At 34.4% G+C, this 26,763-nt stretch overlaps 1 protein-coding gene across 2 annotated transcripts; it reads right to left on the minus strand.

The window, feature by feature from the left end:
• LOC113500965 (transmembrane protein 184B) lies at positions 1–26,544 on the minus strand. 2 transcript variants are annotated; one of them, XM_026881923.1, is made up of 8 exons: positions 26,255–26,544; positions 21,414–21,558; positions 12,311–12,476; positions 9,229–9,455; positions 7,505–7,706; positions 6,953–7,188; positions 6,529–6,613; positions 1–1,936 (listed from the first exon to the last, which is right to left on the minus strand). In XM_026881923.1, exons 2-8 carry the CDS (start codon positions 21,555–21,557, stop codon positions 1,779–1,781), a joined length of 1,218 nt encoding a protein of 405 aa, XP_026737724.1. In that variant the 5' UTR covers position 21,558; positions 26,255–26,544; the 3' UTR covers positions 1–1,778. The 2 variants fall into 2 exon arrangements, with proteins under 2 accessions (XP_026737724.1, XP_026737723.1); XM_026881922.1 differs by lacking the exon at positions 1–1,936 and adding an exon at positions 5,337–5,717 and having other exon boundaries at positions 26,255–26,542.
• Between the last annotated feature and the right edge of the window lie 219 nt (positions 26,545–26,763).

Genomic DNA, 26,763 nt, shown 5'->3' on the forward strand with positions numbered 1-26,763 from the left:
TTTTGCTTTATCAAGATCATTCTGACCATTTTAGTCAAAAATTCAAATAGAATTATTTTTATGACGGAATGAAAAGGAGTGTTATCGTTTTCATAATGCAATTTTTGCATACAGTAGGTAGGTACATTATTTTAGCTTTTTATGTGATCATTTCGATAGTTTATCGTCCAGCATTTACTAACTAAAAATCAATACTTAATAACAATTCTAGCAACACCGTAATTTAAGTCGCAAAAATAGGTTATTTTTGGCAGTGAATCTTTGGTATTTGGCAAGAAGGAATGTTTAATTTGTGCACACATTAAAAGCAAAATTACCACATATTTTCCAAAATGCTTGAGTTAAGCTGTTTGTAGGTAAGCGGAGTTGGAAAAGGCACATCCAAAGGACAATAATAAATTAAGTAACATATTTATAACATTGTTTTATCAGATATGTGAAGGTGTCTCAATGGTATTTCTACTGTAATTAAACTCATAACTAAACGTGCTATGGAATTACTCAACGACCCTTACAGCGAGACAATAATAGCTATCTATAGAATAATAATTCCTCTTTTCCTGTAAACTTTAATAATGTATCATTTGCTATTTCATTTACTTATGTTACATAACTATACAATCTTATGATCCTATATCGCGCCATTGTCGCCGGGTATGTCGAATCGTATTAAAACCTCTATGATAAAGGCTGGTGACTTTATTTTTAACTCATCATATCTGCATACATCTGTCATCCTAGTATGCGGATGTTGTTCCTAGATATAGATTTCAATATCCCAAGAAGCGATGACCCAATGAATAAATAATACAAATCTAACAACATAAACTAGTTGGTACTAAAACTTATATTAATTTTCTCGTAATTTTTATTATAAGTATGCTATGACACCCAGTAATGATAAAGCTTTTTGTTTATTTCTATAATTTTTAATATTTTTTTGAATCGTTAACAAAGGTACACGCTATTTTTATATTGTTTGTGATCGGATTTGTAATTATTTATCACGACGGGCGGGGCGATGTCGCGAGTCGGGCAACACTTGAGTTCGATTCGCATCAGCTTATATTCTGTTCGGTCTGGAAATAGTCGTCCGAAAATAACACCGTTGTGATAAATAACTAAAAAGGTAGATACGCTATTTTGGGTCAGGCATGTTAACTATATAGACATATATGTTAAAAGTAGTAGAGGACTCCAAGTGATACATAAAAATATATTCTTTATCTTTTAAAATGAACCTTTCTATTCGGGTAACTTTTTCCTTAACATTTTAGCAGTAGCGTTTGTTGTTATTCGACAATGTTAAGCACATCATTATTTTCTTTGTTACCTGAAATGTCATTTGAAAAATCGATGAATTAAGCAATTACCATAGACTATAAAGTCAAGCATTCGAGATCCTTAAAATTTAATAGCTTTCAGGCATATCTGTTTACCTAAATATTTAATTTATTAAGTCATTATTATGTTTTTTTAATTAATTCTATTGTTAGTTGTTTATGAACTCTCACTTGTCGCTCTTGTCAGCATTTTTTCCATTAACTATCTTAGGCTCAAAAAGTTTCTTTATTGTAAACAAACGTCATCATCTCTTGAAACTTCAAGAAAGAGGACATTTTAGTCGAATAACAACAAGAAACGGTTGCTCATGGGGCTGGCTTTAACCGCACGTCAGTGGTATCAATAACAGTTACAGTAATCAACCTTATTGGGTCGAGATAGGGGTGGTTTTTGTGTTAGCAGTTAACACTGTCGTGTGGTGTGGTGTTGTCGGTTCACTGGAACTCGTCGTCGGAGCTGAGCAGCGTGGTCTTCTCGTGGTAGTTAGTGGCGTGCGAGATGGTGGCGACCCGCTGCGGCGGCGGGCGCGGCGCCAGGGCGGCGCCCTCCTCGCCGCGCTTGCCGCCGCCCGCGCCCGCGCCCCCGCGCATCACTACACACACCACTATGTTAGTACTCATTGTTAAACCTTAGTTACTTAAATGTTAAGAGCCTGAAAGATTGATTATCGTACTGTGATATGCGTCAGCGGCTTTGCAAATTCGCCAGCATCACTAATGCTTTGACTGTCAATAAGATTCATTTGACAAGATCTTTTAAAATACTTATATGGTTATGATACTGAAGACAGCGCGATCGCTGTTTACACCACGCCGCAGTTCACGCAGATCACAAAACGATATGACACAACGCCATCTGTTGACAGCTTCATAGTAACAGTGTTAAGGTGTACATTCGTTGGTGTCAGTGCTGTCTACTCAAAACACTTCATAAATAGCACTGGCAACTATGTGTGCGTTGTGAGTATTGATCTAATGCAGATATTTGTTTTATTTATGCGTATATTTTCCACTTCACACATTTATTTTTGTAAAGTGTTCCTTTTCACCATTACGTAATACTTTTTAGTAGTCGATTCAACTCATCCTTGCGCACGGCGCCAGGAGTGCATGATGTTGCGGACTCAGACAGCTTTTAGTTGTGTGCCAATGACACAAATTAGAGCTTCATTAATATAGAAATGCTATCAATGGCATGCACACATAGCAAAGAGCGCACAGATGAGTTGAATTCTGTACTGTAATTAAATTGAACCAACAATCATTTTGACACCAAACAGTACACAACCTGTCGGTTCAATATAAGGCAATTTTTCCGTGTCGGACACTTAGTAAACTAGTTAAATTAATAGTGATAGACAAAGAACAAAACGTGCTAATGATACAAACACACATTCCTTTATATTGTGATATCAACCGATTCAAGCATGCCAGCAAATAATAATTAAAAATAGCAACATTAAAAATGTTCTTACCTTCATTTCTTCAGTGTAACCCTATTTCGATGATGTTCAAGTTTTTGTATAGAATTAATAATAAAATAAATTAAAAGTAGGTAATATCCTTTATTTATTATTAGTGAGAGGCAAATACAAGTGTTTTAGAAAATCAATCTATGGTGAACTGTAAAAAATAATTATTATAACTTAAACCTATTCAGCACTAATTTACTTTTAATTTCAACGAATCTAATATTAATGTTAAAAAAATCTCCTAAATTACTAATAATATTATGATAACAAAATTCAGGAAATGAATAAAGTATGGCTTTACAGGTTGTTAATTTGTTTTATTTTTTTTATTAAATTAAGTTAAAGTAACATGAGCGGGTATTATTACAAAGCATTGGCAACACTCGCCTCGACATTAACAGAAGGTGGAAACATGAAATGCCGTTCTTTGGTCTGGCAATAAAAAGTGCAAGTTTCACTTCCATACAAATACAAATATACATTAAATATAAGAAATGTACATAAACAACCCGATAAATGCCAAATTATTTAAAAAAAAAACAATCTCAAGGTTTTCTACTAATTTTGAATTCTAGCATTCATCTAAGGATCATATCCTGTAACTAAGAGAGTAACAAATAATACAAAAAAAAAGAAAAGTAATATAATCACAGAATATAAACATTTACACGCTAATCCTTACTCGACATACTAAAGGCATTAAGTACAAAATAATTACTATCTGTTATGGCAATGATTAGTCCGAATCATTGTTACCAACAAGTTATAAAACTTTCTTTAATGCCCGGTTCCTATAAGTCAAAAACGAATCGTTTCTGTTACGAATAGTTAAAATTTCAACCAGGCGTAACACGAAACCATTCCTATAAAACACTACTCGTTACCCAAATAACCGACATCTGGTTACTAACGGATGAGAGGGCGTTAGTAAGCACAAAGTATGGAAATGTGTTGGAATGTGTTCCTATAAATATTTTCTACCGTCACTGAACTGTCAAAACAACGTCTCGTTACCGTTTTGTTTACTGGTCAAATTCGGTCAGTTAACAATCGTGAACATTTTCTTTTGGTTGAAATTGTGTTTATCGTGATATCTGTAATAATGTCGAGCTTTGAAAGTGATAGAGAAATCATGGCTTTGTTATCAGACGAAAATACGGATCAAGAAGTGGGATTAAAAATTTATAAACAAAGGGTTGATTATTTTTCCGTGCTTGATAACCAAATCCATTTTATTTCAGTTACTGTTTGAATTTGTGTCAATGTCCATAGAAATAAAACTAGACGGTGCGCGTACAAACAAGGAGCTATAAAACAAATTAATAACAATTTTATTTTAAAGACGCGGACGGACACGGAAGACGGGAAGACAGATGTCAATGTCATGCGATACGGGGTTCGCATTGTATTGTCACGCGTTTTGTTTACCCCTTGCATACGTAACATCAAACTTGCGATACTAAGAATGTAAACTTATTTTAAGCTTAGATGTCAAGGTAAGTCAAATTATTATTGTAATTGTATGGTAATTTGTTCTAATACTTATTTAAAATATGAAAACGTATGATTTTTTTTGCATGACTGATGTACAATGTTTTCTCGTAACTAAACGTAAAGAGGAACGAGAGGGACATTAGCGAACGAGTCGTAGGCGGGTTAGCTACGGATGCTCGTTGCAGGTAGGGCGTTGTGGAACGCTAGTTTTGCATTGGTAATGGTAACTAGATTACGGATGGTTACATTAGCCCAATGACGGCTCGTAAGTTATAGGAACCGGGCATAAATGAGTCATGTAAGTGAATCTTTGTCTATGTAATTTTTATTTAGATTATTTTACCCAAATTGCAATTTCTGAGCGGATATAATGAAAACTATACGAGACGGTAAAAAAGGGGAAAAAAGTATCGAAAAAAATGTTCAGTTTTTTTTGATACAGTATAGTCTACGGCATCTTAAGAGATTATTAAAAAAGCTGAGTTAACTAAGTTACTGCATTTTATTTTCTATTAAATCGGTTAAGAAACTCAATTTCTTTTTGTAGTAATCAATCATTATCGACGAAGCTAAAATGGAAAAAATAAATTGTATCAGTTGATGAGTTTTATATTGTAGAATATGACCGTCGGAAAAATCAATTATTTAATTCTGGAAATCATGTGTGGTTGATCTCTCACTCACGCATAATCAAATATAAGAATCAACCTTTTTTGACTAAGTAGTTTCTCAATAAGAATAATATACTTTCGCTAAATCTATTGACCCCTATAACATGTATATTTCGCGTGTATAATGCCTTACATATTTTGTTCCATCATAATTGCCTTGGTACGATACTTACCTAATTATTTTTCGTAAAAATTCGTTATGCGTTTCGGACTAGCCAAATACCTCGATATTATAAAAATAAACATCTTAACTAACGAAGTGGGTCTGTTGCCGAGCACCGAAAACCGACCTTATTATAACTGTATAAGGCACATTTTGTGTAGTGTGTTTTGTTTTTGAACGAAAAGTCTTGGAATGTGATTGTAAGATGTATTTGGGATAAACGTAAACAGCTCCTGTATAGCATGCCACTTGACAGTTTCTAGAATGCACTTGGATTTATCATCGCTTTACCCAAAAACAATTGTAGTCTTGTTTTCTTTTTCTTATTCTCAATCAACAAATGCCTATTTCAGGAGTATATTACTCCAATGAGAAAATCCGAGTACATCCCCTCCATATAAAAAATGGTTCATTTGGGAATCGTTTGACAATATTGTTAGTGGTGTTTCCATGCTCGGGCATAATGTATTTATTATAACATGTATGTATAAACGGACAGACAGCAATGCACTTCATGCAGAGCACAGCTATGGCAGAGTTTATAGTTTCTCATAAGGCAGTTGAGAAGTGACATCTGAAAGAAAATAAAACCAAAAAATAAGAACGACCTAGCCTACTGCATGTACTAAAAATGAAGATTTAATGACAACTGGACGCATTGATACTTTATCAAAGACACTATATTATTGTGTCTATGTACTAGTTTGTATAATTTTCGTGTTCGCGCTAATTTCAATTAGTTTATATGCGTTTTATTTATACTTCAAACCATTTAAGAAGCTAAACTCCATAAATTCTGAAGGATAAATAAAATCGCACCACAAAGAATCGACTAAACCATTTTCGACCAGCTAAGATTACAATGTTTTAAAATAAAACACTATCGATTTCCAATCTATTCACAATACATAACACGAAATACCTAAAGGGGCTACCAGACAAGCCATAAACTGCAGCGCGAATCTCACGTCAAACAATATGAATACGAACAAGACTACTCAGAGCGATCCGAGCATTGGATGTGCGAGCATTTGGGCTACATATAGTGGTGTCTGGTAGCGCCTTTACTACAGTAAAACGGAGATGAGAGACACTAGAGGGTGAAAAATATCAATTTTGAAACGGATTGGTGAATTTTTAGTTAATATTTCAAGTTTGTGAATGAGCTTATGCATACTCGAAAAAATCTCTTGCTCAATATGTTTTTTATTCAATAAACCTCTTTATCTTTAAACGTGCCAAAAATTCCTCACAAATGGTCATATTTTCACCCCCCGGCATCTCTATCCCCCTTTTAGACGGTAAGTAACAATGACGTAACGTAATGCAAATAAAATGCGACCAGGCAGCGTATGGGCCATGCGTATAACTGTTAATTGACTTACCGGAGCTGTACTGCGTGTATTGCTGGTACTGAGGGTGGAAATTGTGGAACGCATCTGTCATTATGTCCTTGGGGTTCATTGTCTCCTGGAAAGTTTAAAAGAAATGTGATGTCAAAGCCAAATTCTTTATTTCAATCAGACCAGTATATGACACTTTTGAACGTCAAACAATTTAGTTACTATCATTTTTACGTTAGTATCTGTCCGGTTTGTTACGTTTAATGAATTGAATTGACAGAATTTGGTAATAGAATTTGATATTAAACATTTCTGCAGCGCCACCTTAAAGGTATCACATATTGTAGGTCGCATACAAAAAAGACAATCCACTCGATAATGACCAACACAATACGACACTAAAGGATCACTTTTTAATGTTACTCTTGAATACAGCCGTGCCAACACAGTCCTGGTTAGTCCATACCTTCAAGCTGCTAGAGATGGACTGCATGGTGACAGAGCGGTGCGGGTCGCGATGCGCGTGCGCGTACACGGCGGCCGGGAAGGCGTAGCGCAGCGCCACCGCCGCCGCCAGCATCTCCAGGCAGATCAGGAAGTTCTGGTAGCCAGCGGACACGGTACCCGCCGTGGTTGGGACACCGTTCGCGTCGTGGATCGGGGATATCACTTCGGCTTTCTCGAGGATGGCTAAGGCGACACCTGGTGGAGGAAAAAGTTCCATAAGATTTTTGTTTTGTACTTTATGTACAGATTTTTCTTCTAAACTCTGTAATTGTTTAGAATAAAAGTTAGTCGTACTCAATGGAGCGTACTGAAGAGGTTTCACAAAGTTATCGAATGTAATCTTCTCAAAGACAGGGTCGTAACATCTGGCCTTAAAACAAAATGTAAGGTCATCTGCTATCTAAAAGTTTAACTCATGAGAACATTAAAAACAAAGGCAAAAACAAAAGAACATATTCTATGCATGCTTTTCACAAGCAATATTCCAATTATTTTACGTTAAGTTAGTTACCTTGCCAGAACGAGAGGAAAATAACAGATTTGACGGTGAAGAACTTGAGCACGGGGTCAAAGGGCTTGAGCATCTCTCTAGTGGCGCCCAGGAACAGGAACAGCCCGTACAGCGCCAAGCTGACGGAGAAGTTGTACACGATGGTGATGTAGATGTAGCCGCCGTCAGGGCTCCAGTCACCGTCGTGGTAGAGGCCGCGAGACTGGGGACAACAGAATACAAAAAATATAATTTATTATTTATTTCCACCCCAAATAAAAATAATTGGGAAAAGGGCAGGGGAATGATGATAATGATGTTCCTACACAACTGGTCCTTCATTGCGTAGGAGGACACGAACAGACGACGTATTAACTCAAATAGCCAGGGCAACACGATAGTCCTTAGTAAGACTGGTAGTCAGACATCTTGAAGAATTGTACAATTCAGCTTAATGTGTAGCACAAACGTCCTGAAGCTCTTAACATAGCTATTCTTAAGTTCCGTTATCATTAATAAAGGAACATTACCATTAGTATTAGTGACGCATCAAATCAGATGATTTAATCACAAGTACTTATTGCGTCACATTTCCTCAACCTCATTTTGATAGAATTCAAGTGTTGAGATAAGATTACATCATAATTGTTATGCCATTCTACTTATAGCAACAAGGACTTTAAGGAATTCATGCAAATTATGTATTTCTACCTCATTTTAAAGTCTTCAACTTGTCAAATCGCTCCAACAAAAAACTATTAAGTACATACTTTCTTGTCAAAAACAATACTGAGAAAAGACTAACTTCCAGAAAAAATAGCTTTAAGGTTCACTTCTTTATCAATTTGATTATACTTAATAGCTTTACTTCAGGAAGAACGTATAAGCTAAATCTACACTCTCACTAATATTATAAATGCGTATCTCCTGCCTGTTTAAGTTCATAACAATGGTTTCATTACCCGATTGTAATGAAATTCGATACACAGATAGTCTAAAACCTGAGAAAGGACAAAAGCTACTTTTTGACGGGTCTAAATTTGTGTAAGCCTTTTTTTCAATGAACTACAGCTTTGAAATTTGGCTTAAATATTGTCTCCTAAACGGGAACCACTGAGCGCTGTAAACTGTAGTACATGCAAACGGATTGGCGAGCAAGAGCCAGTGAAAGCGTTAATTACAGGATGGGATGGGAGGTCTTGTCAGTTGACTGAATTCTACAGTTGTTTTTTTATTGTTATTGCTAGCAAAATACATGGCTTCTTGTATGAGCTGAAAGCATTGTTCTTTTCAAGAGTTATCGTGTATGTAATATGTATACAGGAAAGCGGCAATAGGCTAATTGAATTGATATGAAATAATCGATACATTTTTCCTGTGCCTACTAGTAGGAAAATACAGAAGAGTTCAATAAGGAAAATGTATGTAATGATTTATGTATGAACACTATATGCATCTGTTTATTAAAGTTCTAAGTGTTATTTATTAGTCACAAATTGGAAAATTCCTACGTGGGCTGCATTCATATGATAGTTATCTGGCTGAATTTATAAAAAAAAAAACTGTAGATCAAATTAGCTATTATCATTATCAAATAAAGCCCAGAAATCTTAAACCTTCTATATTTACACATACATAAACCTCCTTTTGGCAATACCACTTACAAACATCGTATTAAGACGCTTTAAATTCTTACCTCATATAAACTTACGATTACTCAATCAATAATGATAAGAGGCACAAACCTGCAGGAATATAATAATGAAAGCGCAGACTGGCTTTATCAGACAGAACTGTAGTGTGGCCTGCTTGCAGAACCGCAGGAAGCCGATTGTGTAGGTGGCGCCACTGAGACAGCAGGTGCCGTTGACGCAGGACGCACGCACGGGGCGACCGCGCAGTTCGGACATTATGTTGCCCTCTCCGCCGAGGTACTCGTAGCATAGTGACAGGAAACTGTAGATCACGAACGCTTTGGAAAGGCAAAAACGTTTTCGTAATTAGTTTCTCAATATAATGAAAGTATAATAGAGATATGCCTATGAACTGACAAAACGGTGAAGGGCATCATTGTGAGGAAATCTGGATTCCATATATTGTAATTTGAAATCACCAACCCGCAATGAGCTGGCGCGATGATCAATTAAATCTTAACTACACATAAAAGAGCCTGCTGAGCAAAAGTTTGAAATAATTGATTCAACTCTATGACTCTATGACTGAAAGGAATGATATACCAGAGTTATAAAAGTAAGCTTAATTAGTCATATATTAAGATGTTTGCCGATAAATGTATGTCTTATGTATTTCAATCAATGGACAAAGTAATGTATTATCCTCGTATGTAAATTAACTATTAAACTAACGACGACATAAATATTAATATGCACTATGCAGTCATACAGAAACTGCTACAAAATAGATTTATCTTTTCAAATATATTCGTCATTACATTTGTCAAACTGAATGTCACAGATCTTGATATATTAATAGTAATTAAGCATACGGGTTATCGTAGCAACTATACAACATTGTCAATAGAATTATCTTTCAAATTCAAATAGATAAAAACGTTACAATATTATTTCAACACATTAATGGCTGACGGTCGTTACGAAGACCATTAACAAACCAGAAATCCATTATTACATTATAATGCATAGAAAGTTGAGTAGATTTTGCTAGTGCGAACAACCCTTGTTAAAACAAAAGTGTGACGATTTTTCGATTTCGATTTCTAAGACCGGAGCCGGATTAGGACAATACAACAAAATGTACTTGAGTGTTAAATAATTGCATAAAACACCACATTTTTACAGACAACCGTGACCTTAATATCAACTCACGAACTGAATGCATTATACACTAATTTATACACAAACAGACGGACCGAAATATTAGATTTCAACATGACTGTTGAGTTGTTAGAAATGTTTGTATACTAAAACTAAAAGTAGTAGTGAAAGTCTGCATAGTTGTCCATTATATATTTGAAAATCACAGAAGTATACAATCTTTAAAAAAATGGTAGGTTGTTCTGAGGTCATAAGGGTTTAGTAAACACAAGATGTTTTTGTAAATACTTTTTCTATACGTGGCATTGCTATGGATACCATAGCATCATGCATTCATTTACATAAAGTTTGAATTGATTTAGTCTAAATTTGGTTTAAATTAGAATAATGTTTGGTTTGTTTATTCATCGCAATATCTTATTAAAATAATAATAATTTGGTGGCACAAAGTACATAACATTCATTATTCCAGTCCCGTCTATGAAACAAACTAATATATTTAAAGTAAATTAACTTCAACAAGATAAAGAATAAGGACAAAATTAGAATAACAGCGCGAAACCCAGTTCTTTTTTTACACGGCGAAAAATTACTGTTTACTTCTTGAATGACTCACTTATATTCCGCAGTCATTTTCAAACATGACACAACGGCTTTGTTCATTTAAAATCCTTATAAACAAGATATTATAGCTTCATATATTTCAATTGAGTCCCAATGACCATAAACAGGTCAATTAAAACCTCGTTTAAGACTCAGCCTATTTCATCGAGTCAATCGTTTTGCAATCGATACTCTTTATTTTATAATCGATTGATATAGACCAGATGCCCAGACTAAATAAACTTAGTTAATCTGTGCATCTTTCTTAGCTCATGACGGTGAGGAGATTTATTTATAGAAGTTGCGCAAACGGCGCATTATTTGAGTAAACTGGAACAAACGCATCATGCCTACGTGCATTAAAACTTGAAGGAATCCGTTACAAGACACGAATTCAAATATATCGATGTATCTGTGCTGGTACTTCTTTATATTCTGTGGTGCTACAAGGTGAAAAAACGGTGAAGATATGTACCTAATAATTATATACAAGACATAGTTCACGAGACTAATTTTAAATGTCAAATAGCGAATCGATATTAATAGTAACTTAAACGAAAACATTGTTTGTTATATGGCAACAAGTTTTGAATAATAACGACTTATCGAATATCTCCATCAATCTTTTGATTTTAGCTTCCGTGAGAACTACTCAATTAAAGAGAAATGGAAGAAAGTATGTATTCTATCAGATGGTAGCACAACAGTCACGTCCAGTCTATCTAGATACGTGGTCCATTATTAGCCGTTGTTATCTAATCAATTTACATAGTCTGCCGGCACCGTTGCATATGTTTAAAAGGAAATCCAACGATCGCTTATATTACGAACAGCGATGATTAACTTAAATAATCTGAGGTATCCGGTTGTATTATAGAACATTTTACCTAATACAATGTTGTTTTTTATTAGAAGCAAGTTAATTATCAGGTGTTAGTGATGGGTAACATCTTCACTTGTACCATGACGAGTATTTCAAAAACAATATTTTCTAATTCACAGTGCTTATCAATTGCTAATGGTGAAGGAACACAAAGTATGGAAACCAGTACAGCTAAGAACTTTTGAACATCGAGTCAAGTCACGTCAGAGGGTGTCGAGCTGTTCAAAACTGTGACACCAGGTTATATATTTACCATACGAAAACATGATTTCCATAAACAAAATTAACATTATCTAACCTATTAAACTTATTTTTGGAATACCTATTTCCAGTTGTTGTTATTGTAGCATGGTTTCGGTAGTTTGAACCTAGTTAAAAACGGACTAGTATCTTTGTCGGCAAACTTTAAGACAGTTAGCAACAAGTAACAAACACACTTTCAGTCCTCCAAAAACTGATGCAAACAAAGCAAGTCGTCGGAACTTAAAAGCGAGGGGTCTTTTTTTCGAGAGATGTATTTCAAAGATAAATCATAAATATCGTTACCTTCATAGCAATCTCTAACGGTGAAGAAGTATACATAGTAGGAGTTTCCATTGAAGAAGAGCAGCGATATCCAACTGTAGCAGCCGTATATTGGTACGATGAACAATATGCGCACTATCCAACGCTGCTCCGATGGGTTTGTGTACCAGCGCAGGTGCTGGTAAATCTGAAATTGAATAACATTTTTAGAGGTTTTATAAAAGATGGGGGGGGAACAACTTCACACAAGGCTCCGATTCTGCTATTTACAATTGCATTGATCGGCCATCTCAAATAGCGGAATTGGGGCCCAGAAGTCAAAACGGCTAAATGTTTAATTTCAAGTTCTAGTAGTTAGATCGCAGAAAGTAAGGTCTAGTCCGGACTTTTGTCCAGGATTTAAATTGTACAGGCTAAATAAGTAGATTAATTTACCACATAAAATAAAAAATCACAATACATATCTATGACGTATTGCGTTGTGATTAATTTTATGTTTAAGCAGCTGAAAGCTATGTTTTGAAAACACAAAGTAAGTGTTGAATATGTTAAGTTGAGTAAACAAGAATCACGTCTGTAATTAAAATCTATTCAAAAGCCAGGGTCGGAGGACGTCGGAGAATTCAAATTGTGCTTTTGCAAATTGGAATTTAGCAGTTTACCTTAAAGAACATTTTACATTTTTTTTTGTATAGTTAAAGAAAAATAAAACGTCTTACAGGATATTAGTAATAATTTTAAAAGCAAAATACAATCAAAACAAATCGATTGCAATCTCTTTATCTATAGAAACTAATTTATGCAGCGATAAACATAGAATTGTTTGTTATTTTCTTTTATTCACGTCGATATTGCTTGAGTAGAAAACAATAGTTATTTAAATCAATCAACCATTGAAAGCGATACGGATCCAAACCACTGGCTGGTCAAGGAAGGGGGAGGGGGGGTGGGGGACAACCACCACTTAATGTAAGACTGACAGTTGTGGAAGCGTGACAGAGTACTACGAGGCTATAGCGGCTTCTCACTCCCACAACGTCAAGAATTTACGTATAAGAAGAGTTGGTAGGTAGACATTCTCGTCACAGCAAAATACGTGAAAACAAACACATTTTCGCCAAACGAAAGTTGATTGACAATTGATAATGTAAAAGGAATCATTACGTTGCTGCACTGTCTACATAAATATTGATTAATTGATTCAATAATTTAGTTTTGTTGACATAATAATTGGCAAGGTAAACAATTGAGTCGTACCTACTTATATTATAAACGGAAAAAATTGTATTAATGGATATTTGTTTTTATTCTTTCACGAAAAAATACGGATTTAGACGAAACTTGATACACAGATAGTATAGAACGATCCTATTAACACATAGGATGGCTTTTATCTTGATTTTATGTTAGCGTGGGTTCATTTTCGAATTGCAGCGAGTGGGCCCGCGGGAAACAGATAGTAATTGAATAAACTGAAGAAACGTATATATTTTCTAAAAGTGAGTGAAACGACTGCATTTGTCCTTTGACTTTGTCCTTTTAGCGTACTGTTTACGTTATAGATTAAATAAGATTTTCATCAATCATTCTACGAAAACATAAACGGCGTGGTTTAACTTAATGCACATTTATGAATACGGCAATAACACATACAAAAGAAGAATATATTTGAATATGAATTATATTGATTGCAGAATATACCTACATAGAAATAGGGTCAGTTATTACATTCATTACCAACAGTGCCACGCTCTCTTCATTTAGGTTCTAATAAATAAAGATGTAGTATTAATTGACCAAGACGTAACGGTTTGGGTAGCTCTGCAATCAACTAACGTTACTTTTTAAATTGTACTTATTACTCAGTTTCGTCTTGGGTGTCCCGTACAGTATTTATTGAGCTTTCAATTCTATTTTAAACATTCTTTGAGTTATGTTTCACATCTTAAAAACTTGTCAAATATAAAAGGTACCTACTTATTGCCGTTAACGCAAGTGACTATATATAGTCAGTATTGCCTAAACGCAAAAAAAAAACAGACCAAATAATTCTGCATTGTCTTAATGAAATTCGCAAAATTATTTTTGACAGCGTTTTCGCGGTATTTTCGCCGTATTGCGTTTGTAAGTTATGCAACACCGATGCCGATTATACGTAATAGAAGTAAAACGTTTGCTTACAATGTGATGAGCACACTATGATCTACCGCCGTTCCAGTCTGCAGCGGAAGCCATAAGGATAACCGAGTGGTTGAGGTCACCACGCCAAACCCACTGAACGCGACATGTTGCGGCTTTGATACCCGCGAGGAGAAAAGTATTTGTGTGATTCACGATAGCTTTTCCTGAACTCCTTTCCTCCCCCCTTTCTCCTGGTTATTTTTGTGCATGTGACTTGAATGTTTGTGTTGCCACACGGTTAAATTATTAATGCAGGAATTGTTTTAAAGAATAATAATAATATTAGAGCATCTGAAACTTTGTGTGTTCTACAAATTCCAATAGTAGTTATTAATAAGCTTATAAAGGCTTTATATTTTCCCGAATAACGTGATAGTTATGCGGATTTCCTTGAAATAAACCATAGTAATTCGGCACAAAATGAAGGTTTCAATTAAGCATATTGTAATCGCACACAAACGTGCTTACATAGAATCTAGTTCATTTCGGTTCTGCAAATACTGCATTATTTTTATAACATAATCTTCAATTTTGTAACATGATCTGTGTCACAATCAGACACAGTCTATGACACACATTCACATTTTTATTGTAAACGTGTAATAAACATGGTCATTATATTGCTTCTTAGACTTTGCTTTAAACCATAAAACGCAACGTAACCTCAAGAAGGTTTAATGGCAAAGCCTTCATGAAACACCTCTACAAAATAAAAGCAAAAATAAACCTTAGTGAACTAAGATCAAAGTTACGAATATGGCCCTAAGTAATATAACCTTTAATTAAAGGAAGATTATATACAAATATGCAATATATAATATTAAAATATATCATAATACATAATATATAATTTTACTTGAATGAGCAGTGAACCTAGTTATAACTTACCACCTATGTAACATTATGGTATGCAATAAAGATTTGATTTGATTTAATGTCATTAATACAATATAATTAAACAAAATAATTACGAAGAGGATATAAATGAGTAGGTATAATATAACAATCGCTTGCCTATTGCAACACGTTTTGAAGGCTAATCCTATTAAGTTTGCCGTCTGCCCTCGCGTTGCCAACAGATAGCCACGTGTTGAATAACAATTAATAAAACTATGAAATGCTCTATTTAAAATTAAATGATTCATTTTTAATGCCTACGTAAACGTGTTCTCATATCAAGGTAATGTGGCTGTGCAGTCAACCTTGCTAGAGGCTTCTGTGTATGGTACAAACACATGTTGAAATAATAGGAATGAAATAAGTACACTTAAATCAACATCAAAAGACAAAACTGAAGATAAATTGTAGTTAAAATTATTAAAAAACTATGACTAGTTTTTGGATGGAACTATTAAGTTTCAGACTCAAAAGATATCTCCATAACCAAGAACCATCTGAATCACGTTTTAAAAACAGAGAACTCACATCAAAATCGGCCCATTTATTTCAGGTACCACACATGCTTCACTGTTCAAACAGATACACAATAACTATAACGCCTTTCTTTTCCATCGTAGGAGCATAGAAGAGTATCGATCCAATAGTTTCTAAATTTAACTGCACCTGACAAACAAACTATCCCATTCCTTTGCTTACATTGCCTTTGATCAATAAGGCTGCTGCTGTTACTATCACTTATCTGAAGCTACCTACCTATATTTTGTATAGAAGAAGCTTGTTATAGATGAACAAAAATCTTTCATACTGATATTGGGGCTAAGGAGTTTAGTTAGTATTGCGTTTAAGAGACCTCGATATTTTTTTATCAATGTTGCACTGTGATGAAACGAAAAATGTTCTCTAAGAAATCGATTAACTAAATTCATGAACAATTTGTCGTCCCATTTAAATTTTGGGGTTAACCAGATTGTTTCCATCAGATTTAAAATACAATTTGTACCTACATATTATTTAAAATAAAATTAATTGAAGGATTGAATTAAAAGTAATTGAAGGAAATAGGTAACAGATCTAAATAAATATGTTAAAAGCACTTTATATTTAACATAATCAATGATAAACTTAATTACCGGTTCTACTAAAAGCTTTTTTTAATCATCGACAACTAGGTATCTGACAATCACATACGGAGATATAAATTTCATCTTCTTTAAGATTGCATCGCAATTATTCGATAAAACCACTGTTATAATAAGGAATTCATAAAAACACGAAAAATATGCCGAGTGAAACTTTGGCACGTAATAGCAATATACCACAAACGTTTTCCGCGTGGTCGACCTTTAGCGCGACCGTTCCTCCACAACTTGGGTTTGCCTCATTCCCACATAAAAAGTAGATTACCATGTACAATGTACATACATTTTATTTACGTACTGTATTAAGGTTATTCACCTAAATACGTAACAGTAAAACACGTACATTTCCTGTCCCGCTGGGGAATCGCAAGGTCAAAAACCGGGACCATTACGGCACGGCACTACGCAGGCTAGTCTCCTGCCGCTAAAAAGTCATTATTCATCCTCAAACCATAATAACACGTTATCAGTTGGTAAATACAAAACGGAATATAGCTCATAACTAGTCGCGATAACAAATACTGATAGTAGTACAAAAGAATTGGCTAATGCTGTAACTTCAGATCGGTACACTAAAACAGCCTTATCAGTAAGAAAATGGAAAACAATGTGCTTCGTATGAATATTTATCTGTATTCCAAACATCTGCGATAGTAGGTGTTGCGTAGCTGATTAATAAATATTGATCGCTTTAAGAAAGTTGCTCCGTTTATGTATTTGAGTGTAAAATTACAGGTGGAGCAGCATTTAAAGAATGAAGGACTACTATAGACACCATTGAAGTGATATGTTATATTCATGGGTTCATTACAAGGGCAATCCAAGGTCTAATAACACTAATCATTCAACTTGGTGTCTACCAGGGAGACAATTGCCAATCTATAAGTCTATAGAGAAAAGAAAACAAGAAATCTGTAGACAAATATTCCATCTCTAAACACAATCCGGTAAAAATACCACTTCAATAAATGGTCAGTGTCTTGTCTCTACTTGTTCTAAAAAACATATCGATGAAATCAAATCGCAGATGGAAAAATATCATTCTCATTGAGTGTGTCGTTAACTGCCTCATAGCAAATTGCAAGCTCCAGCTGTTAGTTCCCAAGGCATTCACAAGGCTTTCATGATTAAAATAGAAACTTGTCATCAATTCTTCCAGTTGAAACAAATTTATCCAGTAGGCTAACTTTAAATATTATCCAAAACATTTCCAAATAGTTTCTGGAAAAGGCTTATCAGAGGCATATGAGGAAAACCCAAAATTCGTTCACGTTTAAAGGCAAGGTTCTTGCAATGTACAAATGATTGAGAAAACACGTCACTGAGGTGACTAATCACGATGATCGCAGCCATAACGCAATACATTAAAATCAATGAAGTGTTACGATCAACGAACTGACGTAATAAGAAGTTATTGATACTATAGACACCACCATTTTTTTTTTATTATTTATGCTAACACGGATTACCAATTACGTTAACACAGAATGAGAAAGAAAAGACATATAGTACCATACTAGATACCATACAGAGACGAACAAGTTTCAAAGACAACTGTCAATACGTAAAAAAATATACCATTGACCTAAAAAAATAAGATCCATGTATTAAAATACATGCTTGACTGGTTTAATAGTTTAACGAATTCTTTTAAAACATGCTAAAGTGACAGTTATCCTTTTTTAAACAACTAAGGTTAACAACAATCATAATTATAGCAATTCGGTCTTAAAAATGTCTCAATAAATATTGTTCAAGCCAGCCAGGCAGTTTTTACTCACTTACATAAAGTTATTTTGTAAGCACACTTAGATTAATGAGTTCATAAGATATTCATTTTTTCGACACTTGTTACTTCAGTATTGTAAAACAGTTGTATCTTATTAGAAATTCACTATACAACCCCCCGCATACAACATACATATCGATTTTTCCGATAAACGCATGCGGGATAGCATGCATGTTTATTTTCTTTTCTCTATCGTGCAAAATTCCATGAAATCTATAAACAATTGACACGTGAATTGGAAGTTATGAGGTCATTGTGTCATAGTGCTCTCAATCAGTTAGCAGAACCTTAAGGGCAACAGGCGCGATCACGTTTGATGATGTAATTGATCTTTCTGGACGTGTTATGCGAATATTTATATAGGTTATAGACTAATATTTTCCGCCTTTAGTGATCCGCCAGCGCATTTGAATTCACCCGGCAACAGAAACGCGTGAAATTACAGGCACTATCGTATGGCCCGCAGAAACTCTTGCAAGCTAATTTTGTGCCCATTTACACTAATAGAAGATGGATACGATATTTCTAGACTTTTCGTTTGTCGTCAAAAACTAAAACATTTATTTTCCAGTCGGTAGTTTTGGCATAAGTAGGACATCGCTTCAATAACAAACCAAAATGCAACCGGTTAATTGTACTCCCCGCAATTAGAACGGGTTCAATATTTATAGCCACAAAATCTTTGGATAATTACGAACGACTTTTTAATTAATTGCCGTGAAAATACCAGTGGAAAAGAAAACATTTCCGTCGTTTTAGCTTATCTAAATAGGTGCACACGCGACTAGCCTGGTACAGTCACGATAACATTTGTCGATACGTCAAAATATTGAAACGAATGCATAACAATAGTTGGCTTGTAATATTTTATGCACTCTTACTTGTACGGAGAAATGTAACAAAATTGGCAAGTGCAAGGAATTCTGAGAACGTAATAACATGGCAGCAAAGGCAGGAAAAATTTGCCACATCGTATGACTACGTACGGAATTTCAGAATGCTGAAAATTACAAAGTTAATAAAGTTATCCTCGCTCTAGTTTAATAATGTATACTGATAATTTCGTTATCTCCCGGCAAAATTAAACACAATTCCGGTTTCCATATCCACGTCCTGGCGAAGAATAATTAATCCTAGATAAATGATTTACTACCATAAAGCTGAACCTTGCATAATTGTTCTGCATATTTTGTTTCGATTGCTATTGATTTTCTGAAACAATCGACGCATGGTTTCACACTTTCTACACCTGATTACCAACTAAATAGTGTAAAATAAGATTCAGTATGCACCAATGATCATTCATTAACCAGAAAAGAGTAGCTAGGGATGTTTTAGAAACAACAAAAATTGGTTCAATAGAAGTACGTGTCAGTCAGAACTATTGACTCTTGAAAAACCACGCTTCACATCCTTTGTAAGAATCCGGACTGAGAGCTTGGTTGCGGAATAGTTTGATGAATAAAAAAAAACTATCTACTAATTACTCTCCAGAGCAAACTCAATCAATTATTGCATAAAGAATTTCAACTTGGACATTAGACAAGCTAATTGGTTCCCACATGTACCATTCGCATTATCTATTGGTTAGTATAATTTCGAAGTTATTCAACAAGTTGGCGGATAAAGAATTTTGTTTTTCTAAAGGGGATCGTCTGCATAACGTAGAAAACAATTGTAAAATAACTTTTCCTTGTCTTTTATACATATTTTTGTGTATTGGTTTATTATTACAGGATTTTTTTTTGTATTAATTGATTCAAAATAACGGGATTATTGTGACGTTAATCTGTTTCTTTTTTGTCATTCAGACGCAAGGAACCTGAATAATTCGGATAATACTATGTACTGAGTAAAAGATGCTATCCAACGTTATCGTGATTTGTCAGTAATATCTATTTAGTTATCGACTTGACTAGATAAAACCAAAGACTACACACCTAGTGGCGGCTAGGGAGCGATACAATTTAATAAGCTATTGATTTTATACGCAGCTGACTGACCGTTTTTTCAGCCCACGCAATGTTTCCACCAACACTGTACTGGCGGCAAACATCTCTCCTTTCCAAAGAAGAATATATTATTTTTCATGATAATATATTCTTCACGAAAGAAAGCTTTTACTTTTCTCTGCTTTTTTACTCGGGTCGTGTCATACTGTTTAAAAAAGTAGGTTTAGTGAATGTTTGTTGACGCAATTGGCACTAAATAATCATAGTTAGGATCGGTCCGCGACCGAAATTCGAGTTGGTCTGCATATGGCGAAGTCGAAAAATAATTTATTTAATGAAAAAAATTTTTTCCTGCGATAGTGTTATCGTTTTCTATATTTGTCTAACAGTCTAGCCTCTTTAAACTGTCAAGTTGTTTAGCACATAGGTAGCTGTGTCACAAACTGACGCAAGAAACGCGTAAACAATCCACAGACATGGGAATCTCATTCTGACGTCACGATCGCATCCGTATGTATCAACAATGGTGTTGTCCTTCTACTAACCTCATACATTTACTTAGAAATCTAATTACTTAATGGAGCGCGACATCACATCGTAAACACCACAAGTGAGGTGATTAACTAACGAATTACTTCCTATTTTATTTAATTTGTGGTCTTCATTAAACACATTCCCAATTTAATTAGATATAAATTCGCGAAAAATCGTCCTTTACCAAGAACTCGACATTTCAATAGCAATTCAATCTATCGCAAGATTACGATGACAATAGTCAATCTATCATAGCAAGAACCATTCATTCTCTATTCTATTGGTGTAGCATAGAAACTTTTTGCTTAAGTCCTTAAAAGAACAACGCACCTGTGGTGATGTCGACACCGAAACAAACGCGTTTGACAAAGACATCTTTCTTTTGTATTGTCGGGCGAATGAAAGTTGTAACTTAGCACTTAACAACTAATAGTTGTCATATATTGTTGCAAAATGTTCTTTGACTATACTTTGCGAGGATCTACCACAACATTTGAAATTGGGGCTGTTATAGATGTGGTAGAGACAACGCTATCCGGCGTGTAGTGCGCTGTCTCGCTTCCACTTCTGTTGTAATTCGTCTTCCGCGTAAATCCCAGTACATTAATTGAAGGTTTCTTTATATTTACCTGTTGGCAAGTAATGAATAAAGCGGCCCACACGAAAATACCGGCGATACCCTGGGCAGCAGTCGTCTGCAGGAACATCGACTTATCATGGACGACCTCCATGATCGGCTGAGCGGTCACGTTGATGGTCTCCGTCGAACTCATTCTGTAACAATGCAATATAATTTAGTACAAAGGATTAATATATGTAGGTGTATTAAGGAACAGGATCTACACGGGTAACTAAGTGAAAGTTTGGATCGCGGGCCGGTGCAGTGGTATGAGATGTTAGGATTATAAGATTTTTTACCAATTTTAGCAACGTTTTCTGTTTACAGTTGTGTATGTCTTGTTGATAACAGATAGCATAAATAAGCAACAGCGTTGTCGTGCAAACGCCTTTCCCAAATCTTTCCCCATTTACCTATACCGCGCCACCTCAGTCTTCGCGGTATGCGTGCATAAAGACTATAAATACTTTAGGACAATGAGTGCGTGGAGCACAGCTTTGATACAAAAATTTATTCGGTTCTTATAAGTTCATAGGAATCATCATTCTAAAAAGTACACAATTTCTCTCACCGAAGTAGGCAACAGATACGCGACGTTCAACTAACGGGACACGCAATTTGCGTACTTTACAATACAGAACGAACTCCCTTTCTATAATACAATAATGATTAACTTCATTTGCATTCAAATTAATATTAAAAAGACAGTTGGACTCTTCAGATGAAAGGAAAACCATTAAGAGTTAGCGTAAGATCCTGAGAAAAATAAGCGCTTAAACAGATCTGAGACGGAATTATTCTTGGAAATGGATATTTTACGTCAGGAGTGACTCATTTAAAGTTATACCCGCACTCAACAGTGATGCTGCGAAGTATAGATCTTAACGCGGTCGCAACAGTTAAAACGATGCTCATATAATAGAATATGGACTCGTTCGTCTGACATTGCAGCAGCTTTATGCAACAACTTTTTACAGTATAGTCAGCACCTTGACCTACAAAGAACAAGCCAAAATCGTTGAAAAGATGTTTAATTTCTAAAACGGTTTTAATATAAATAAACGGTCGTCTATATTAATTAAAAACTTATTTTTTGAGAATGGGAAGAAAGAGAAAATAATGGCCTAGAAAACGGGAGATTCTGACACATAGGGCGAGAGCTGGTCAGGGCTGGCGAGGGATAGGTAATCATGGAATTATTTAGAAAAAGTCATTGACCAGCAGAGGGACATTAAAACATAAGAAAAAAGAACAAAATAAAGCTGGCAAATACTTATGTATTGTTTTTCAGTAGCCTGCAATTTAGCAAGGCCTATTCTATAACAATGTGTTATCAAAACAATAAAATTGTATCCCAGGGGCGTTTGAATCAAATCGTTATAGCCTCAGACCACTGTACTCTGTACATGCAATGGTACTACGTCCATACAAATGTTAATTAGCCAGAGGTCAACTAATGTATCTGTCTACAATCACAAATCGCTCGTTATCTCCTTTATTTAACGCTGATACAATGGCGAGTACATTATATACTAATATAACTTCGAAAGCTGTGTATAATTTTGGTATACCAATATCAATGATATCACAGTTACGTATATTTTTGACCTCTGATGACGTAGCTGTAGTTTTAGCCATTTCGAAGGAGGTAAGGCATATCGTTAACGAGCTACAAGATATTACGTCTCTTTCTTACGTAGACTTTAAATTAATGGTTTTATTTATTTTGAAACCCCCATTAGGTGCAAAAATAGGGGTGAAGTTTCACGTGTCTGCCTGTCTGTGGGACCGCTGCTCCCGAACGGATGGAGCGATCAAAATTTACTTTGTTTTATATTTAAGGTGAATTATTTACGAGTGTTCTTAGACAGTTTTGATAAAAACCCGTCAAGTAATTTTAAAGTCGAGAGGGTAAAGTTTTTAATGTCGGGTTTATTTTTGTATTTAATGCATCTCGCTAAAGCAATCTTGCAACCCTATTTAAGCACGCTTTATTTCCGTATCCATAACCAAACATAAATATTAATGAATAACTATAAAATAAGATATGACCTTTGTCTCTTAGGGATATTACTCCATCTACTAATGCTAAAGCACCGCCTTTTACGACGTCTTAAGGCATATCATCCGACTTCTAAGCACTAAGCTCTTATGTAAGCAAATGATTTCTCATTAAGGATTTGAAAAGCTTTCATGAATCTGTCTGGTCTTCGTCAGGTATTCCAGCGAAAGGCAACTGTAGATTTTCAAATAACACATTATGTACTACATACAGTTTAAGTCATTGGTTTTTAGTGCAGCAAGGAAGTGACTAATATTATTTAACATGAAATAAATGCATGACTTGGTTTGACAATTCTTTTTTGTGACTGTCCATTGATCTATTATTATTTTAACCAGAATCAAACTAGTCTTTACAACAAAATCTAGAGACTTTTCTGTATGTAAACAATTTGATATTTAACTTGGTTCTACTATTTATATCTCAGCCTTCACATTTACTCATGCTTCCTACTAAAAGTGGCTTTAGAAAAGTATGATTATTCAAAATCTTGCTATTGCTTCGGTGGCCTTGATCAGTTATTATCATTGAGCAGAAAACAACATTGCATGGCTCATTTAGTATTTTTAACTGTTGCCTTTCACATTGTTTTTTTTTTTATCTATATATCGCTTTGGGCAGATTTTGACTACTTTACCAGAATTATTATTTCTATAAAATTCTATATCTGAAACTTGCCATGCAAGTAGTATTCTATAACCTGTTTTTAATCTAGAACTTTATGTATCAAGTGACTAAACAAAGATCATGTTTCACTTTTAAAGTTATAGATAAATTTAGATGTAATTTTATGCTTAATTCCTGTACTATGTAACTAATAGTTTATTTAAACCAAACATTTTGCAATAGTTGAAGTGAAACAACTATAAACTGCGCATAGCAGCATCTCCCTTCAATAATAGCTACAGTCTAGCTTTAAGACCTCATAATAAGCTCACAGATGTGGATTTTTAAACAAACTGTTACAAAAACAGTACACTTTATATATTTTTTACAGATATATTTGTCTGACCTACTAAATAAACCAACAATTGTTCATTACTTCATGTGAAAAAGCAACATTTAATAACATTTGATATGGATGTACTATCTCATAATGAATTTGAATTATCCTTGATAAGGATGATAAGATTAAATGCTATGAGTAAGAATACTTTACTAGAAATACATTAATGACTAATTAACAGTAACTGTGTTATAGAAACCTTACGGTATTCTTCTGGTTACAAGATTAACACATGAGAAAAAGAATTTCAGCTTGTTACTGAATCAATAATACTGCCAATAGACTGATATTGTCAAAGAGAAGGAATTTGATTCCCTTTTTTTAAAACAAATATTACAATAATAAATTTAATCCATGAGTAAACCTCAGGTGGTTTCCCTAAAATTCAAGACACAGGCACAAGCACACTCATTTCCAAAAAAATTGTGACTTACAGGAGATTAGGCAATAATTTCTGATACTACCTTGGAATCCAAGAAATGTTTTAAATGAAAAGTGGTTATTGTTCACCAACTAAACATGTCCAATTGTCCATTCTATCCTGACTCAGTCTGATAACAATAAAGTAAGTAAATGCAACATTGTTTATAGATCAAACAACAAATGAACTAAACAACATTTTTCTTAATTGTCTGAATACATAAGTAGTAATAATTTTTTTCTGTTTTTAATACTCAGAATTAAAGTATTTATGACCAATTGTAGACCCTCGTTCAATTGTTCGATTGGTTTATTTATTGTATGTGTAATGTGCAGGTGCTTATCTTAGATATAGATACTCTAAATGTTCAAAAGATATACATGTGTAAGGTATGTTTCAAATTAAAGTAACATTCAAATCTATCTTCAAGGTACTGGCAGATTGCACTGCAGAATGTATCTTGATTTGTAATCATAATATAATCAATAGTACTACTGAACTATGGTTAGTAATTAATTACCCACTTTATTAATAAGTACTAAATACAGCTTAATTTTAATAAAGAACATGTTACTCCAAAAACATCAAGTAAAATAAAGTAAAACAACAATATTATCTGTTCCATTATGATTGAAACAGACCAAGGAAGCTTTCTGGTATGCACCTATGCCAACTTAAAAAAAAAAAACTAGAATTTAAGGTTTAGGAACAGAACTATTCTACCTATTCATACAGGATCCATGATGTCATTGTATCACTTTGACTGACAGCTGTATAAACATTTATGTTATTATTTAAAATGGGAGTATGCAAACAAAGTAGGTGTGTACATCCCTTGAACAAAATAATAAACAATCAGTGTTCACCACTCTCTCTTGACAGATTACTGCAATACCAAATGTGGGTATCTGTGTCATACCTTTCAATCTATTCCATATTTAAATAATGCATCTTAGCTGTATTACCATCTTATCTGAATATGATATGAAATTCCATGCTAAGTTGAATTGTTTTTTTCTTGTACAATTATGAATCGTTAATAATTTTCTACTAAGACATTCCAGGCAGTAGTTATGATGTTCAATCACCATTTCATTTCACCTACATGCTAAGTGGCACATTGTTACACCAGATGCAATAATTTTATATACAATAAAACACTTCATCTTTGTGCTACAAATAATTAATTATTACGGAACTCAAAATTGGAGGTCACACGTCTTGACATTTTCTTGTTTGGTGTATAATACAGAGTGAAGGGCGATACGTTTACTGACGCACAATATTACAAACATTGCAATGTATGAGACGAACAAATATCGATTATAGAGAACTCAATCAAAGTAAGTAGTGTATATTTACCTGGAATATGATTATTAACTTCGTTATATTTCTGTTTTCCTTTTGTTAACAGATGTCATTCATAATCAACACTCTGCGCATATTGTACACATAATCACGTAGGTTTCCTACACAACAATGTTCACGCAATGTACCTTGATATAAATTGAACACACAAGTATTGGTAACAAAACACTGTAAAAAACAACAATTTCACTCCAGTTGCTTTCCCATCATTTACTTTGCTCACTACTTGCAAATTCGTGTTATACGTGATTGTCTTCGTGACGAATTGACGTTTAGTTTTTTTTCCCACAAACTAACCAACCATAGACGATTCATCCATGATGATTGCGAATTTTGTGAACAGTTTTAATTGAACGGAACTAATGAAAAAACTAACTCTCTCATTAAATAAGTCAATACTTTTGTGTAATGTTGCTCATTATTTCATAAATGGATACGTTGACAGGTTTAATAAGTCGAAGGGCATTTCGTATTTAACAACGAGCAATTCACGAGGTATTTAA

This window comes from Trichoplusia ni, chromosome 15 (genome assembly GCF_003590095.1).
Source record: "Trichoplusia ni isolate ovarian cell line Hi5 chromosome 15, tn1, whole genome shotgun sequence".
NCBI classification, from domain to species: Eukaryota; Metazoa; Arthropoda; class Insecta; order Lepidoptera; family Noctuidae; genus Trichoplusia; species Trichoplusia ni.

Bases quoted from the DNA above. Each gene is read 5' to 3' on its own strand.
- LOC113500965 (XM_026881923.1), bottom strand. From the start codon at position 21,557: ATGAGTTCGACGGAGACCATCAACGTGACCGCTCAGCCGATCATGGAG. The intron at 12,477-21,413 runs GTAAATATAAAG...ATTCAATTTCAG, and splicing joins TATTCATTACTTGCCAACAG to ATTTACCAGCACCTGCGCTG. The intron at 6,614-6,952 runs GTATGGACTAAC...TAAACTTTCCAG, and splicing joins CCATCTCTAGCAGCTTGAAG to GAGACAATGAACCCCAAGGA.